At 44.8% G+C, this 18,361-nt stretch overlaps 1 protein-coding gene across 2 annotated transcripts in view; it reads right to left on the minus strand.

The window, feature by feature from the left end:
* Positions 1-300: 300 nt before the first annotated feature.
* Positions 301-18,361, minus strand: part of LOC147613733 (uncharacterized) — a 99,397-nt gene continuing 81,336 nt past the window's right edge. For both annotated transcript variants that reach the window (XM_086781711.1, XM_086781712.1), the window contains exons 4-7: positions 1,867-2,014; positions 1,606-1,759; positions 643-922; positions 301-551 (exon numbers count right to left, since the gene is read on the minus strand). In XM_086781711.1, coding sequence (XP_086637837.1) covers positions 894-922; positions 1,606-1,759; positions 1,867-2,014 — 331 coding nt within the window. In that variant the 3' untranslated portion in view covers positions 301-551; positions 643-893. The remainder of the gene's footprint in view (positions 552-642; positions 923-1,605; positions 1,760-1,866; positions 2,015-18,361) is intronic.

Here is an 18,361-nt window from a genome sequence, read left to right on the forward strand (position 1 = left end):
AAAACATATTCAATAGGATGGTTATATTGCTTAGTCTTCTGCTTACCCTAAAGTACGGCCTGGAATCAGCACAAATGTATAGAGTAGTCTGGCAAATGTCATTGAAACATGACTGGTAATGTTTAAGATGCATTCATGTCACCATCCTTAGCTATAACACTGGTCGACAAGGTTGGGAGAAACAACATAAGTAGCATTTGATCCATGGAATGAAATAGACCTACACTGAGGACAACATAGCAAGGGCCAACAGTGTTAAAGGGCATCATAAAGCTGTGAGAGAAGGGAGAGGAGCGATCATTTTGGTGTTGTAACAAAAGTGTATTAAAAATAAAAGGGTGTAACTGCAACACCTTGCCATGCATCTGCAAATCCTTTGAGTAAAAAGAATCTGAAAAACTGAGAAAGGGATCGAGTTGCCTTATCAAGGCTTAATTTTCAAAGCCCTTCCATCATAAACTTGATGAAAGTTCAAACCTTTTAATAGGACTTGAATCTCATCTTCACAAAAGAATGTCTTTAATGCTGCATTATCGAATCCTCGAAACAGCCTGCAAGAGACAGTCAAGTAAAAAAATCCTTACTGGAGTTAACAGTAGAAGTAATCAAACCAGCTTGTAGGCCACATGTGCAGAGCATTACCTTTAGGATGTCGATATGCTTTTTGACTAAACAAGTGTTTGCCCTCAAAAATCCAGAGCTCAAAATAAATCAAAACTGCTCTGGGCTTCTTCAAGGATGGGACGAGTTTAAATATGTTTGTATGCACCTCTTCTTAATACAGATTGTTGTAGCTGCGCTCTAGCTAGCAACAACTTACAAACTAGAATTAAATAGAATGAAAATTCTGCCATGGATAAATGACCATCCACTGTGGTTAAAAAGCCACTATGTCAAGCCTCCTGTTTTGCCGATAGCCGCTCTGTTACGGAGAAACATTCAAAAGAACATGCATTTAGCCAATCACGAGAATTTTCCAATAATAAAAATTGTATCCTGCAAAATAAATCACTGATGCAATGCTTTCATATGAATTGCATTCATCTGGAACCAGCAAGCACACCAGCACACAGCACACACACACCTTCACGTGCGAGTATGTGCGACTGCCACTGGCATAACACACATAGACACACACCCACACATGAGCATACAGACACAGACACAGTTATATGGGGGCACATAAAAAAAAATGGATACCAACACAAGCAATGACATGCCCACATACACACAGGGGCACACCGACGCAGAGACAGAGACACAAGCAATGACATGCACACCGACACACAGACAGAGAGAGACAGACATGGACATGGGCACACAAGGAAGTACGATGGCACGACACACAGACAGAGAGAGAGACATGGACATGGGCACACAAGGAAGTACGACGGCACAGATTACCCCAGACAAGCCTTCATAAGCTAGAATGTAACCTCCTTATAAAGTTATGTAGAGCTAAGGTGGTGCCCTTAAAAAGTTGCCAGATTTGTGTGTGCATGATTGTTGTTTGAGTTGAAAGAGAAACTAGAATGACATGCCAATAAATAATAGAGAACAACAAACTGGAAAGACCATTTCAAAAACGAGAAATCCTTCACTCACTCAAAAACTCATATGATACAATCATGCAGGTGCCCCATGCTGATATGCTCAGAAATCGTGGTCCAAGACCCCTATAAAGTCCTTTTGGTCCATCCTCTTTCAGAAGTGCTCTGACAGTTGAGGATATGGTGGGTCTCTCCGCCGTTTCAATCACCTGACCACAAAGATTAGCATTATAAATAAACCTTAATGTTACACAACACACTGCACAAAGTTAATTTATCCTTGAAACAGTTCAAAGATAACAAAACTTTGTTTTACCTGAAGACGCGTTTTGACAGTATCCAAGGGAGTGGTTGCAACAGATGCTATGGCACCTGCCATGACTCCTCCCGCAGCTTGAACCGAAACAATTTGCCATTGCTTAGGTTTTCCCTGATCACCATCAGCCCAGCTGTACCCCAAAGCGCTGCAAAACATTAACAACGAGCTATTGAGAATGAGAAACTCGCAAGGGGCGGCACCAGTTTATGCCCACCAAAGAACATAGGGGTTTTACCTTCCATAGCTATTTGTACCCATTTAGAGAGAGAGAGTTAAATGTCTACAAAAGACCTGAAGGCTCTATCATACTAAGATGAGAACATGCGATTCATGAATAATTGGACAACATCAGCCAAAAGAAAAATGGGTCCACAAAGAAAGGCAGAACTCATGTTGTGTCGCTATCCACCTGAGTGGGGTATAAAGCAGCAACGTCCACCTCATGTCTGCTGGCAGTTCTCTATGGCGCTGGAGTATGTCTTGGTTCTGCAGCTTGCGGCTGGAGGGTCTAGATGTAGGACATGGCAGGATTATTTGAGAACATTGGGCAAGGCCCATAGGCTGTTCTGAGCCTCAGGCAAGGCCTGCAATTTGTTTTGGATCTCGGTAAGGCCCATGTAGCAATCATGGACAAGGTTCAAAGAGATTCCTGCCCGGGTACACTTGGTGTACTGAGATGACATACCGAATATTTAAGTATAAGAAAGTGGATGGGTGATTCTCTAAGCCATCAGTGCATCATGCATTCATATGTGAGTTTTGACTTTTATGCCTGCATTTAATGTCATGATCGTGACTTTATCTCTCTAACTACTCTTGATTAGCCTTCAATCATTGAAAGGACACCAGTGAAGGGTCACACCTTGTCACATGGGCCATCACCAAAGGACACATCTCTTCAAAGAGACACATCTATCGGTCAAAGGACACATCTCTACGTCCAAAGGACATAACTATTCATTCAAGAGTCACACCCTTTCGTCAGGGATGTGCCTCTTCATTTGTACCTATTCAAGCCCTATTTAACAAGGCCTTGTGTCTCAATGCAATTATGTAATTATGTTTAAGAATATTTAACTAAGCTAAAAGCTAATTTTTCGGGTTAGGGTTGTCTGATTTTTAGGGTTAGCGTTTGCATGTGGGCATCCTACAATCAGCCTTAGCAAGGGTTGTATGGAAGAGCAGGAGAGAATGCTCCAGCCAATTTTGGCCCCTTTGCCCAGTTTTTCTTAATTTATGATTTTTCCCAGTTTTCTATAACACAAAAAAAACAAATGATTGGAAGCTGAGAACTACCCGAGCACACATGGCCTTCATACTCATGCTAGCACGCTTCCTCCTTATCTTCTCTGGACTCTGGTTGAAGAGGCGTGTGGTTGCTCGATTCACGCCTCTTCAGCTTGGATCGTTCTCTTCAAGGGTCGCCACCTTTTCATATGGGATAAGCCACATTCGTAATGTTTTAAAAAAACATTAAGGCTATTAAGCCTTAGCCTTATAACATAGGCTTTTACATTAAGCCCTCCACATATGCCACGTGGCAGCCCACATTAAAAAAAAGCAGCAGCAACAAAATGGCTAGCCGCCTACACAAAAAAACACGACCAGCAACCCTCACGTATGCAAACTTGGCCAGCCTAGAGAGAGAAAAGAAGAAAAAATATAAAAAAACCACCTGCACGGCATTTTGGGGCTCCCTCATGCAGCCGACCAGCATGCGCTTCTACATGAACTTCAAAAATTTCAAAAAAACGTGTGCCCCTGGCTTGTCACATACACAACACATGTCTCCCTCCTCTTCATGCATGAGCAAGTAAGCTCATGGTCTCCCCCTTCTGCACATGGTTCCAAGCCTGCACGTGTTCATGGCGGTGTTCCAACCTTTTGGTGTCGCAAGTCTTCATTATTTGCAGCATATTCAGACGGGCTTCTTCAAACACACACATCTCAGGTGTGATCAGCCCATATACCTTGCTATTTTCATCATTTAAAAAGCACAAAAACGCATATATATATATATATATATATATATATATATATATATATATATAACAACCACCAAAACAATGTGGCACTTTGATGTTCAAGAAAGCCACAATTCATCATCATATGGGTACCACACACTTTAGGTGTGCAAATTGGGATCTATGGTTTTAAAAAATGAAAACCGCCTCTACTCCCTCTTCATCGGCAACCACCAGTCCCAAAGCTCTTAGTTCCATCTGATCTTCCTACTTTTTTTTTTTCCGAGAAAAGATCCTTTCATTAGTTATAAAAAAAACGCCCACTGGGCTACAAAACCCTCTCCTGCTCATAAGAAGGCAGAGCAGAGATCCAATCAAGGCAGCTAGGGAGACTCTCCCTAGGTGCAAAAAAAGTACAAATAAAAAGTACAAATAACTGAGAGGCTATATCATACAATAGGAGGGGGAAAATCCAAACAGGTGGCCTGTAGTGCCAGCGGGAGGTACCCGCGTGTAGAGTATAGAAAGGGCCGCTACGCCAAGTGGTGTGGAAGGCCTGACGCCGCAAGATCGCTCGATCCGAGTCGCCCCGGATGCGGTCATACTGTCCTTGCAGGGTGTGAATCAACTCCTGTGCCGGATAGCCTGAACAGTCTCTGCTGGTGGCTCCAGTCTCCCCTCAAAGGCCCTGAAACAACGGGCTCTCCACGTGAACCACATGGTGAGGCTGCTGAGGAGCTCCCATCGTAAATCCCTCTCCTGTGTCCAGCTGGTTGTCGAGAAATCCGGTGAAGGAACAAGGCGAGGCTGGCCCCTAGTGAATTTGATGGCCTGGTTGTCCTGCTCCGTCTCGTATCCCAGAGCTCGCCTTGACGAAGTCTACCAAGCAGCAGCTCCCCACGTATACATGCCCTCTGGAGAGAGGGGGGCCAAAATGCGCAGCATCCTCAGCCAAATCTGCTGCGCCTGTGGACAGTCCCATAGGCAATGTCTCTGTGTCTCCAATGGGTGGCCGCATCGGACGCAGGCCGGCGGAAGGCCACTGTAGACAAGCCAAGTGCCAACTACAGAGCCCCTGTGGGCAACCAGCCACTGGAAAGCCGAGATCCTGCGTGCCTGTCGGCTAGCCCAGAGCCTGGTCCAAAACCTGATCTTCCTACCTATACAGGATGATTTCTAGTAGCCTCCCCAGCTTGCAACCTAGCGTTTCCAGTTCACACTAGGGCTCCAAGGCGTCAACACACACAACCCCCAGTGCTTCAACTTGCAGAGTCTTCATCTCAGCCTACTACTATGGACGACCATATCCACCAGCCTAGCAGTACGCCTCCAACCTACCGGCGACTGGTAGTAGGCTTTGGCAGATGCAAGAGCAGTTCCAGCAACAACTTCAAGAATCCGTGGCCACATTCGCTTCTCAGATTCAACAATTGTAGACGGATCGCCATTCTCATACCAGTTTTGTACCAGCAGTGCCCAATCGACATTATAGCATCAATACCAGACAATGAAGGCATCATTCCTCCTAAGGTGGAAGGTAACAATCTTAAGACTATTGTCTTTTGCACGCTAGTAAAACAAAGAAATTGGAAATCAAACCTCCCAAGGCTTATGGAGGACAACAAGATAAGCGTACACTTGAACAATGGCTTTACAAACTTCGCCTGTATTTTGACTCGATGGTCCTTACCGATGCCAAGAAGATTACATTTGCCACCTCCTTACTTAAGGATATTGCCTACTACTATGGACGACCATATCCACCAGCCTAGCAGTGCGGCTCCAACCGACCGGCGACTGGCAGTAGGCTTTGCAGCAGACGCAACAACAGTTCTAGTAACAACTTCAAGAATCCATGGCCACATTGGCTTCTCAGATTCAACAATGGTAGACGGATCGCCATTCTCATACCAGTTTTGTACCAGCAGTGACCAGTCGACATTATAGCATCAATACCAGACAATGAAGGCAACATTCCTCCTAAGGTGGAAGGTAACAATCTTAAGACTATTGTCTTTTGCAAGCTAGTAAAACAAAGAAATTGGAAATCAAACCTCCCAAGGCTTATGGAGGACAACAAGATAAGCGTACACTTGAACAATGGCTTTACAAACTTCGTCTGTATTTTGACTCGATGGTCCTTACCGATGCCAAAAAGATTACATTTGCCGCCTCCTTACTTAAGGATATTGCCTTACTTTGGTGGCAATGGTGACAGCATGTTGGAAAAATGGTTACGACGTGGGAAAAATTTGAGCGGGTCATTCATAAGCAGTTTATCCCAGCCAATGCAGATTTTCAAGCCTAAACTCGTTTACGCCACTTGGACCAAACTTGTTCTTTGGCGTCTTATATCTCACAGTTCACTAATCTGATACTGGAGATTGATTCTTTGTCCCTCGCAGACGAGCTTTATGCCTTGAAGGTTTAAACCCCACACTTTGTACCGATGTGCAAAAGTACAACCCTGTCAACCTTGCTATGAATCCGAGTTCTCAAAAGTCCAAGATGATTGGGCTTTCTAGCCACATTATCACTATGGGGGGGAATGTTAAATATTAATAGTGATTAATGTGGAAATAAACAAGTGCTAGGTAGTTGAGTAAACTAGCACTGAATGTAAGTCTTAAATAAAGCGGTTCCAATGTGTGTGAACAACCGCTAGTTTGTATAAGTCTCTTGTGTAGGAGAAGCCTCTTAACATGCATATGTGGTGGCATCATATTTGTCACGATTGTGACTTAGTTCATTATACACAGTCTCCTCATGATTACAGATACTGAAGTGACATGATTACAGAGGACCCCTACACTTGGATGGTCACGACTATTCACTCTAGAGACATGCCTCTTCATCAAGAGCCACACTCCTTCGATGACTGGTCACACCCCTTCGCTCTAGGGTTGCAACTCTTCATCCAATGGTTGCAGCTATTCGTCCAAAGGATGTGTCTCTTCGCCTAGAGTCATGACTATTGGTCATGGGATGTGTCTTTTCATTCGTGTCTCTTGGACTCCTATATAAGGAGCCTGTTGTATCACAAATTCAATCAATCAATCAATCAAACATCTGTGTTCAAGTCTACTTTCAGTTTCAGTCTTAAATACACAGATAAGTGGATGAAATACTAAGTAATAACAGTAATCCTCACAGTGGTATCAGAGCAAAATTTTTTCCCGGGCCTACGGTTGTGAGCCTCTCACCCTCTCCGCTCTACTCCCCTACCCGGCGTTGTATGGAAGCAGAAGAAAGATGGAACCTACTCTTACGAGTATGAGGTAACCCTAAAATCAGTCCAAACCCTAACCCTAACATCAGCCCGTCCAAACCCTAAAATTGGGTGTAGCAAGTGTTGAATGGAAGAGCAGGAGAGAATGCTCCATTTAATTCTACCCAATTTTACTAATTTTGCTTGATTAAGCATTTTTCCAATTTTCTATAAAAAAAAAAACGATGGGAAGCAGAGAAGCAAAGAAGCAGAAACTCACATCAAAGTGCTTGTAGTATGCTGTGCTCTACTGGAGGCCTTCATCGCATCTTTTCGGGCTGCATACCTCTCCACGCAGGGTCGCCACCCTTCGATCTTGCCTCTTCACGTTTTTCTTTTAAAAAACGTGACGTTTCATATACAAACAACACAAAAACCACAAGCCTTATAACTTAAGGCTTATATTAAGCCTTATGACACGTGGCTTCACCAGCCACGTGAAGCGACCGGCAGCCAGCGCCAGCGCACGCAAGGAAACCCGCCAGCGAGGAACAGTAGCGCGCACACAAAAAAAAAAAACGAAGGGAGAACCCGACGTGAAGCCGCCGGCCAGCGCATTTAAATAAAAAAAAACCAAAGGAGTACCCCACGGCCAGCGATCAGCACAATCTTTCAAAAAAAAAAAAAAAGGGACCAACGGCAGCATGTGGCTTCATCTGCGAATTCTGCTAGCCACTTCCCAAGTTCGCTCTCTCTCCTCCAGCGCTGGCCCATCTGCAAGCACCATCTTGCGCACGCAATGGCAGACGAAGTTTTCGATGTGCCCGTTCCGTATCTCTCGTATGTAGACGAGGTTCCCAAAGACGAACTGCCGGCGGATCCACTCCCATGTCCGAGCCAGAGGTGATCATTATTCCCGATTCCCCGAACCAGTTCTCGCACCAGTTCCAATTCCTACACCATAGGCAGCACATTTGCCCCAAGATTATCTGAGTGCCGGATAGATGCGGTGAACACTGTTATGATCAAGAGATGGTCTCCATATTGATGGCTATAAACAAATCCTTGGAGCAGCAAAATGCACAGCAACAAGCTGCATTCCAGCGGTTTGAAGCCATGTTCCATCAACAACCAAAAGCTTGTATCGATGAGCTTCAACGTGTTTCTCAACAAAAATTCTCTCACCCTCAGCATGGTTCTTCAGAGACAACTAGATACAAAGTATCTTCGTGCGAGCAACGCAAGCCTCAACATGGATATTCTTGGAAATGTTACGGTTCTAAGCAACCAACTTCTTATTGGAATCATCAGCAACAGAAGCAGCAACATGAAGCTTCCAAGGGATCACATCTTGGAAAGAAATCAGCCATATCAAGATGGGCTTACTTAGTGGCACGTGTGTCCGACCCTAGTCGAGTACTCGGTCGTGAACGCCGCGACGTTGGACAAGTTTCCCCTCGCGAGCAATGCCCTACATTCAAGTCCTTGCAAGCTCTTGGTGGCAGTGTTGAAGACTTACTCATTCTCACGTTGTGCAAGAGGATCCTTGAGAGGTCTAAGAGGCGCAAACAACCTCAACCTCCCCCTTCTACATTGGAAGCCTTAATACCTGCTAAGAAAGCTGAAGATTCAGAAGATTCTGGTACATGTGTGACAAATACAATGTCCACAACCCCTTTTCTTGCCGTGACCCAGGCAGAAGCAATAGCCTCGTCACCGCCCGTGCAAAACGGAGTCTTTACCTCTGATCAGATACCTGACGCCGTGGCAAATGATGCTTCTTCTTCAAAAATGAAGACTCCAGTCCTTACCTTCAGTGGTGCAAATGAATCTTTGGACATAACTTGTTCCGAGAACAACTTTCTGAGCAAAGCAAAGCATATGGAAGATATTTCTTCTCAACCTACGACAACACTTGAAGACTTTTGAAGACTTCTTCATTGCTGATTACTGTTGCAGATACAAAGAGTTACTAGCCAAAGGGAGCCCCTACCCTCGACTGGTTGCGACTCTTCGTCAAAGGATGTACCTCTTCATCGAATAGCCACATCTCTTCGACGAATGGTTGTATCCCTTAGTGAATGGTTGTGCCTCTACATCGACTGGACACATCCCTTAGCCTAAAAGTTGTACCCTTTCGTCTAAGGTCATGTCCTTTCATCAAAGGACATGCCTCTTCAAATGTGTCTCTTCATCTCCTATATAAGAGACCTATTGTACTCAGTTTAATAACAACAAGTCAATTCAATCTTGTCTCAAGTGTTCTCCTGAAGGTTCTTGTTCTAAGTTAATTACTTAAGTAGTAATTAGTACACAATATGCAGGATTAACAACATAATCCTCACAATATTTAGCAAATGTGGTGGCATCATACTTAGAATATGTGGTGGAATCTTATTTAACAGGCATATGTGGTGGCATCACATCTAGCATATGCTTAGAATATGTAATGAGGTCTCTCCTATAAAAAGGACCTACTTGTATAGTGAATTTATGCTTTCCACTACATCTTGTACTCCCATAAATCCCCATAATCTCATGCTGATTCTCTTGTTCATTATCAAGTGTCCCTCTTCTCCTCACTATTGTGTGGCTGCACTCTCTAGGCATTTGCTATCAGTTCTTCCACACTTAGTCTTGTGTTTTCAGGCTGGTGGTTCTCTTGCGTTTGCTCATCTTCATCGTGGAGTCTTGCTACATGTGCTCTCAGTTGTTTGTCTCATATCCGCTGCATATTCTGACATGGTATCAGAGCCCCAGGTGGCTTGAAGGTTGGAGACTTTGGAGAGCTTGCGGGAATGTTTCTTGAAGACCTTGGAGCTTGCAGAGATTTGAAGAGCTTGCGGGATTGTTGGTTTTTTGGTGCTAATTGGAGATCTCTTGGGTTGTTCGGGACTTGGAGATTGGGTAGAAGGCGGCCATCACCGTTGGATAGCCACCTTGCATATTAGTTGCAGCCTCCTCTTCATTTTTTTCCCACCCACCCTCCCTTCACAAGACCAAAGTAACCCCCCCCAAGATGGCAGACTTGCTTGAGATGTGTGATATGCAGCGGAAGTCTTTGTATTGGAAGATCCTGTCACACTAATGCTCACACCCTCTTCTGTATCCTGAGTTTCGTGAGTTTAGCAATCCACTTTAATACTTCAAACTTTGAAGAGATATGAGAGAGAGATATGAGAACTGTACACCAAATTGGGTCCCGAATTACCCACTGAAGGGCCCCCTATCCCGATAACGAGATAGTATCTGCTTTATTTCTTTAGAGAGAATGACTGTGGACTGTAGATAAGCCAAACGCAAGATCTCGGAGGATCGGAAGCTTGGCTGAACTGTACACGGCTGTAGAAACACCTTGATGAACTGATCTCGAGCCTATGCACTCTTCCCAAGGGCATGAGGAAGGGCTGCACACCTGAGGCTGAGAAAAGGAGATGGTGGACTGTTCTAAGCTACGTTAGAATGCTGTAAATGCTTATGAATGCTGTGTTACCTTCACCAGAGGGCTGGTGTATGACTGGATGATGTACTGAAGGCTGGATACTGATGTAAACTGATTCAGGGCTGAGAACTGCTGTAGACTGAAACGCAGACCTGTAGGGATGATGCTGGACTGGAACGCAGGCTGAATGCTGATGCTGGACAGAAAACGCAAGCTGAATGCTGATGCTGGACAGAAGACGCAGGGCTGTAGACTGAATTCTGGCCTGAATAGATGCTGAAAGCAGGCGACTGTTCAAATGCAGAAAACGCAGGTATCTTATGCTGATTTGGGGCTGATCTGATGCGCTTATGGCTGTTCACATGCATGTGTTGGAGAACCAAGGTTGGCTGAAGCAAACTCAAGCACTCCAAGGGCTGGATGAGACTACTCTAGTGCTGAAGGCAAGGGAACTCCTAGGGTTGAGGAGGAAAGCTCTTAGCACACTGAAGATTGAATGAGAAACTAAGCCCTATGCAAGCCTATTTATACTAACTAGAGGTTGGTCAAGTTGGCTGGTCATTTAATAAAGTTTATATTTATAAATGACAATAAATGCTAAATAAATACTATAAAATATGGAAAAAATACCAGATAAATCCTAGTAAATTCTCTAAGGCTTCTGGGATGTTCTAAATGATGCATAGGCATATGAATGCATATTATGCAGACTGCAGAGTGCTTTCTGATGCAAACCCAAAGGCTTCTACTGACTCTACATGCATGAATGATTCTCTCCAAGTGGGTTAAGGGACTTGACTGACTGATTGACCCACTAAGGCTGAGGAATGACCTACGTAGCTCGTGCCTGACTTATCCTAGACTAAGGATGTACAATGGGGTCACGACGTATGACAAATATCATCCTACTGGGTTCTAATACTGTACAACTGTTGCACTGCTGATGATGAGCCATCTTGTCACCATGCACTGAGTGCAGAGTGCATGTGACAAGATGGCTGAGAAGCACGTGAAGATCCCTACTCTCCCCACGTTCCCGGTGGATCGACACTTGGACGGAACCAACTATGGCATCTGGAAGGTTATGATGGAGTCTGTATTGGAGTCTTATGACTTGGCTGATTTCATAATTGTTGGAGTTCCACGGCCAGAGTTGGAGGACGGGGAGCTGTTACCCTCTACTCGGAAAGAATGGGAGGCTCAGGCACAGTTGTGGGATCATGTCAATGCTCGTGTGCATTCTTTCATCTTCCTTAATTACACACCACAGGTGATAAATCATATCAAACATATGACGCTGGCCAGAGGGATTTGGCAACATTTAGCTTCTCTGTATAACAGGGTATCACCCATGAAGCGGATTTCCTTGGAAGTGCAGATGCGGGTGATGGATCCTACACAGTCTTCGACGATGCGGGAGCACATCAACAAGTTGCAGGCTCTTCGACAGGAGGTTCTTCAGGTGGGAAGGAGATAACTTCAGAGGACATGGCCATCACTCTGCTGTCTCATCTGACCTCTCAGTACTCAGCTTTCTACTCCTCTTTGATCACCAGTGGCAGGCTCAGCACCATCATGTGGAAGGAACTTGTGCCTATGGTCTTGGACCAGGAACAACGTTTTACGAACCCTCCACAGAGCAGAGGTTCTAAGGCCTAGACTGGCCAGCGGTCGCAAGGCCGCATTAAGGGCAAAGGGAAGTCTTCACACGAGAAGTCTTGCGAGCAGGAGCCCGACTTGGATCGTGATGCCTTGAAGGCAAAGAGGACCTATAACAATTGTGGCAAGAAAGGCCACTATTGGAGGAAATGTCTAAGCAGAGCACCGAGAAGGGTGCAGATTCCTCAACAGTAATCGTGAAGACTCCAGCTTTTGTGCACTAGGAGATTATGCACACTGGCGTTTCATCTTCTTCGAGCAGGGAGGCGGTTGGACTCACCGCTAGGGACACTCGGGAGTGGATTCTTGATAGTGGTGCTTCCAGGCACATAACTCCTTCCCGGGAGTTATTACAGGATCTTCGAAGGCACGTAGGTCACATCCTGATTGGTGAGATGAGTCCACTATACCTATTCACAGTGAGAGCAGGTTAGAGATCGTTCCCGATGGCAGAGGGGGGAAGCATTCCTCCTAGGTTCTTTTTGTCCCATCTCTTGGTTTTCATCTATTGTCAGTGCATGAGGTTTGCAATACTGGTGTACGGGTGGAGTTTGAGGAGCATTTTGTTGCTCTCCGGGACAAAGCAACAGGCTAGATTGTATGGGAAGGAGGAGTGGAGAATGGGATCTACAAACTCTCAGCACTCTCTCTTACAGATTCGGTGATGTGTGGCAGTTTCGTCATGACCACTTGAATGTCGATACGCTGCAACAGGCTTTCTGGGACCAGATGGTGGATGGCTTGCCAGATATTGGCAGCAGTAGGCAGGAACATTCTAGTTCTTGCGTTCGTCAGTCAGAGGAGCCTTTATAGGTGAACTATGCTCCGATGTCTCGTATTAGTTGGGACAAAGAGCCTCTTGCAGTTGAGGAAGCTCTTTCCTAGAGGACTTGTAGGAAAGCCATGCAAGTGGCAGATGGTGACTTGCAGGAGGTGGTGGATGTTGAGTAGCCTCCAGGCTTTGAGGTTCCAGGTTCAGAGGGGGTGGTTTACAGGTTTCGGAAGGCCTTGTATGGTCTTCAGCAGGTTCCCAAAACTTGGCATACCAAAGTTACAATTGATGATCCTTGTGAGCAGGTTGATGCCTCTTTGTTTCGGAAGCGGTTTGGTTCATTAATTTGGTTGCTGAACACCAAATTGGACTTGAGCTTCCCGGTGGGGCTGTTGAGCTCATTCATGCAGATGCCTTTGAAGACTCATTGGAACGCAGGATTGAGGCTCTTGCAGTATCTGCAGAGTGTTAGAAATCTAGCATGGTATCACACTAAGCTAGAACATGGAGAAGAGTGCAAGAGGAATGAAGCAAAACTGAGAGATATTTCCATTGATGTGACCCCTGAATAAATAGGGCCAAGTACAAGACATTGAGCAAGAGTGCTTATGGGATAAATGTAGAGGTGCCACATGGCACACACTCAAGACTCAAGACAAAAACTGAGACTAGACAAATGTAGACTAGAGAAATAGTACACCTAGTGTGCACTTATTTCCAACACCCTCCTTAAGTGGACACTAGGAGGAAGACAGAAAGACAAGACTAGAAGACAGACATAAAGACTGATAGACTGAGAGACAAGACAGAAGACATGACAGACAAAGATCCTGAGACATCCCTCCTCAAGTGATATCCTCATATGGGTCCACAAGGGTAGGGACAAGAGTGGATCATAGACAGAGAGAGAGAGAGGCAATCAGCCAGTACAGTGGTCCCACACAGAGAGAGACTGTCAGATAGACATGAGAGAGTCTGACAAATAGAAGATAAATGGGGACCTTGACAAAAAATGCCCAGAGAATGTGGGTAGCTAATCCACAAAAGAGAGGCATATAGACTGATAGACAGAGTGTCAGAGACATATGATTGTAAGATCACACAAGATAGACACATAGACAGAGAGACTGACTGATTGTAGATAGACAGAGAGATGGACCTTGATAGATAATCCCTCCTCAAGGTCCATGTAGACATGACAATTATCCCATGATCTACATCATTGGTGATCAATGGTGGTAGATAGCATGAAAGCATAGACAAATATGAGAGAGAGATGGGAAGGTCTTACCATATTTGGCAGTGTCTAATCCCGTACAAGATAGAGAAGTAAATGAGGGAGAAGGGAAGGTCTTACCTCTTGCTAAAATGCAAGGGCAGTGTCTATTCCCTTACAAGATTGCAGAAATGAATGAAAGAAGAGATCAAATTGTTTTTAGAAGCCGGCTCTCTCACCACTTGTCAAGGCCATAGCATGTGACAGCCCATCGAAGCATGAGGAACCCGCAGTTTGCAGATATGAGGATAACAAAAGGACTGACCAGCAAACTAAAGGAGACAATGCACAGTACCTTGTAGACTCTTCAAGAGGAAGCGATGGCAGAACTGAATGCAGCAAATAGCTCGTTAACAGGAGAAAGTCGATCTGCAGCTGCCTCTAGATGATGCGCAATAAATCCCAGGCAGAGACAGTCCCTTGAGTTCGATGAAGAAGGCAGCCAAAGGAGAGCAGCAACAGTACAGCAGGCTGTAGCAGTTCCAATATGACGGGCAGTTGTTGGCGCAGATCTGGAGTTGCAAGCTGGAGCAGAATCAACAAGTCGAGCAGAGGCAAACGGGGCAGGTTGGTATGGCGGGCAAAAAAAAACGCAGTTATGGCTGCAGCAGACTGAGGATAGGGGCAGCACGGGCAGCAGCTGGAGAGGTAGGTTGAGGGGAGAAGCGGGCAGATCCAGCAGAAAATGGCAGAGCAGATGCAGGAGAAGATGGCGCAGAGAATGGCGGGGCAGAGGTAGAGGTGCGGCCAGATCTAGAGGGGGCAGCTGCTAGAGCATGGCTCTGATACCATGTTAGAAATCTAGCATGGTATCACACTAAGCTAGAACATGGAGAAGAGTGCAAGAGGAATGAAGCAAAACTGAGAGATGTTTCCATTGATGTGACCCCTAAATAAATAGGGCCAAGTACAAGACATTGAGCAAGAGTGCTTATGGGATAAATGTAGAGGTGCCACATGGCACACACTCAAGACTCAAGACAAAAACTGAGACTAGACAAATGTAGACTAGAGAAATAGTACACCTAGTGTGCACTTATTTCCAACACAGAGTACGAATGATCTTGGACTCTTCTATGATACTAGAGGGGGAACGACGGATAGAGTCGGACTCCACGATTGGAGTGACTCAGTTTGGGGAGGAGATCTACATCATGCTACAGTTTTACCCTTGGCTCAGGAGCTGTTTCATGGAGCAGCAAGAGGCAACCAACTATTGCCTTGTCGTCTACAGAGGTAGAGTACCGGGTTGCTTGTGGTGGTGCTTGCGAGGTGGTGCGGTTGCAGAGGTTACTTGGCGAGATTGGGTTTCCACAAGAGGAGCCCACAGTCATCCAAAGTCACTTTGTTCGTGAGAAGTTTTTTGCTGATGACATCTTGCTAGAGTTTTGTTCGACGAAGGACAATGCGGCTGACCTCTTCACGAAGTCTCTACCTCAAGCTATGCTCCGGCAACACTCCAGCTCATTGGGGTTGGTTCCACATCTAGGAGCTGAGAGGGGGTGTTAGCAGTCATCTCCTACCTGTACATTACACACTAGGGCCTCTATTGTGGGTGTGCCCGCCCATTAGGTCTTTCTCCATTTCTCCCTTATTTTTCCATGTTTTTTCCCCATTTTTATGGGCCGTGGAGGGTTGTCTGCACTGGCCGACTCTATCTGTGGTGGCCGAATGCTGTATGTGTCCTGGCCGACTCTATCTGTGGTGGCCGACTGCTGTATGTGTCCTGGCCGACTGGCTATTTGCTAGTCGTGGACACCCTCGCAGCCTGTCGGCTGATTTAGAGCTAGCCGACTGGTGTTATGGGGTGGTATTTACCCTTGCTCCCATCTCCCACATTGTACTAGATCTTGTATATAGAGCAGAGTTCATATAGCTTCTCACTCTCTATCTTCTGCGTTTGTTCTTCCACACTTAGTCCCGCGTTTTCAGGCTCGTGGTTCTCTCATCTTCATCATGGAGTCTTGCTGCGTGCGTGTGCTCTCAGTTGTTTGTCTCATATCCGCTGCGTATTCCGACACGATCATACGATACGCTGTAGTACGATATCATGCGAGAATTTACCGTACCGTATGGTTTGTTTTTTTTTAACACTTGTAAATTTATGGATTATCAATTTGAACATATAGAGAGCTCAAGAGTTGTTACAGAGCTTGAGAGCAATGGGAGCCTGAGCTTCAAAGGCTAGAGCTTGAGCTTGAGAGCTTGAAACTTGTGATGGAGAGAAGGTTGGAGGAGAGCTTTTTAAAGGGAGGCCAAAGAGTCCAAGGCACCCACCCAAGGCCAAGGACCAAGGCCCAATTGTTGGAAGACGGTCTGCGAAGAGAGAGAGAGAGAGAGAGAGAGAGAGAGAGTAGTTGAGGAGAAGCCTTTGCTTCTTTTTACCCTAACTAAGGAAGGTGCCTCACCTCAACCCTCCAAATACGGAGCAATGATCAGAAGAATAGAGAGAATTGATTCTTAGCATCCACACCAAAAGTCAAATCCACAGATCCTTGGTTGCTGAGCCTAAAAGAACACCAAAATCAAGCAAGCCCCATAACAATCAAAAACAGCCAAACAACCATTATTAAAATTAAAAAAAAAAGAGTCAAAACAACAACAGTCAAAAACAAAAGAGGGAGAAAGAAAAAAAACTGGTCCATGCGGTGCTGTACCATATCGTATCGTACCGTACGACAGTGTCGTACGACGTACGGGAGCAACTATGGCCCTAAACAAACCAATGCTCCTCAAAACCATAATGTGGAACCTTCAACTTCAAAAGAGTGCTCTGTTAATTTAAAAGGAAAACATATAGTAGCTCATGGCCTTCATGTTAGTCCTAACCTTGACACATCTATGGCAAACTTTAATTGAGTCACTTGATGACAACATCGAGGATTCTTCTAGTATGATTTTAGAAGAACAGCAAGATGATATTAAAAAGTCCTTGGATTCTTTATCTCAACATAATGAGTCACCAACAATGGACTTCTTTGAAGACACAGAGACTACCAAAGCGGATATAACGCTTGTTTCAACCTTACCTACACGGGATGACACAGTTGACATCAAGCAATAGGATAATGTTTTCAACATTGCTTTGCTGAGAATTTCACACATTCTTCTAACAAATTGGATGAGTAGTTCACTACTATCAAGCCAAACACTCCAGCAGATACTATTCAGGTATCATTGACAGAATTCATGGTTGAACCTTCAGATTCTTCTACAGCGCAACATAGCCAAGTCAACTTCAAGTCCAACATTTGGAAGCAGACAAAGAGAAGACATTAAAGAATGATGCTATGACTTGGGATTTAGCATTGAAAGCATGACAACAAGACAATAGAGGAAACTTTTTCAATATTTCTTAATGCAAGTTTCACCACAAGCATAAATGGCCTGCTGCTGACGAAGATCTTTAGCAACATCAGAAGTCGCTTATTTAGCCAGAGTCTTATTTTAAGCGGGAGAGAATGTCACGATTGTGACTTTATCTCTCTAACTACTCTTGATTAGCTTTCAATCATTGAAAGGACACCAGTGAAGGGTCACACCCTATCACATGGGTCATCACCGAAGGACACATCTCTTCAAAGAGACACATCTATTGATCAAAGGACGCATCTCCACACCCAAAGGACATGACTATTCATTCAAGAGTCACACCATTTCGTCAAGGATGTGCCTCTTCATTCGTACCTATTCACACTCTATTTTAACAAGGCCTTATGTTTCAATGCAACACAACACAGCTTTCCGCTCTTTGCCTCATATTTACTCAAGTATTTAAGTATTAATCTCTTTAATTATATTTAAGAATATTCAATTAAGCTAAAAGCTTAACATTTACTGCATGTGTTGTCCATGGGGCTAGGGATGCTTGGACACCCATGTGAACAGGTGTGAGCACAAACTAACATGGTGTTCTCATGGATTTTGCAGGTGGTAAGTATATTTGTTGCTTAAGCATTAATTGTACATGTCACCACTAAACTTGCGTTTGCACGCGTCCACACCAAGTTATTAAAGTGCTTTTGGACCAAGGACAACTCTTATTCATGTGGACACCCTTTTGCTAGGTGCCTATTGGAAGAAGACCAAGATATTGAGAATCAAATTCTTGTTTTAAAATATGGAAAGCAACAGCAAAAGCAAGGCCAGTTTACTATAAAAAGGTGGCTTA

The sequence above is a fragment of the Cibotium barometz genome, chromosome 43, assembly GCF_041138505.1.
Source record: "Cibotium barometz isolate CiBa-2024 chromosome 43, ASM4113850v1, whole genome shotgun sequence".
Taxonomy (NCBI): Eukaryota; Viridiplantae; Streptophyta; class Polypodiopsida; order Cyatheales; family Cibotiaceae; genus Cibotium; species Cibotium barometz.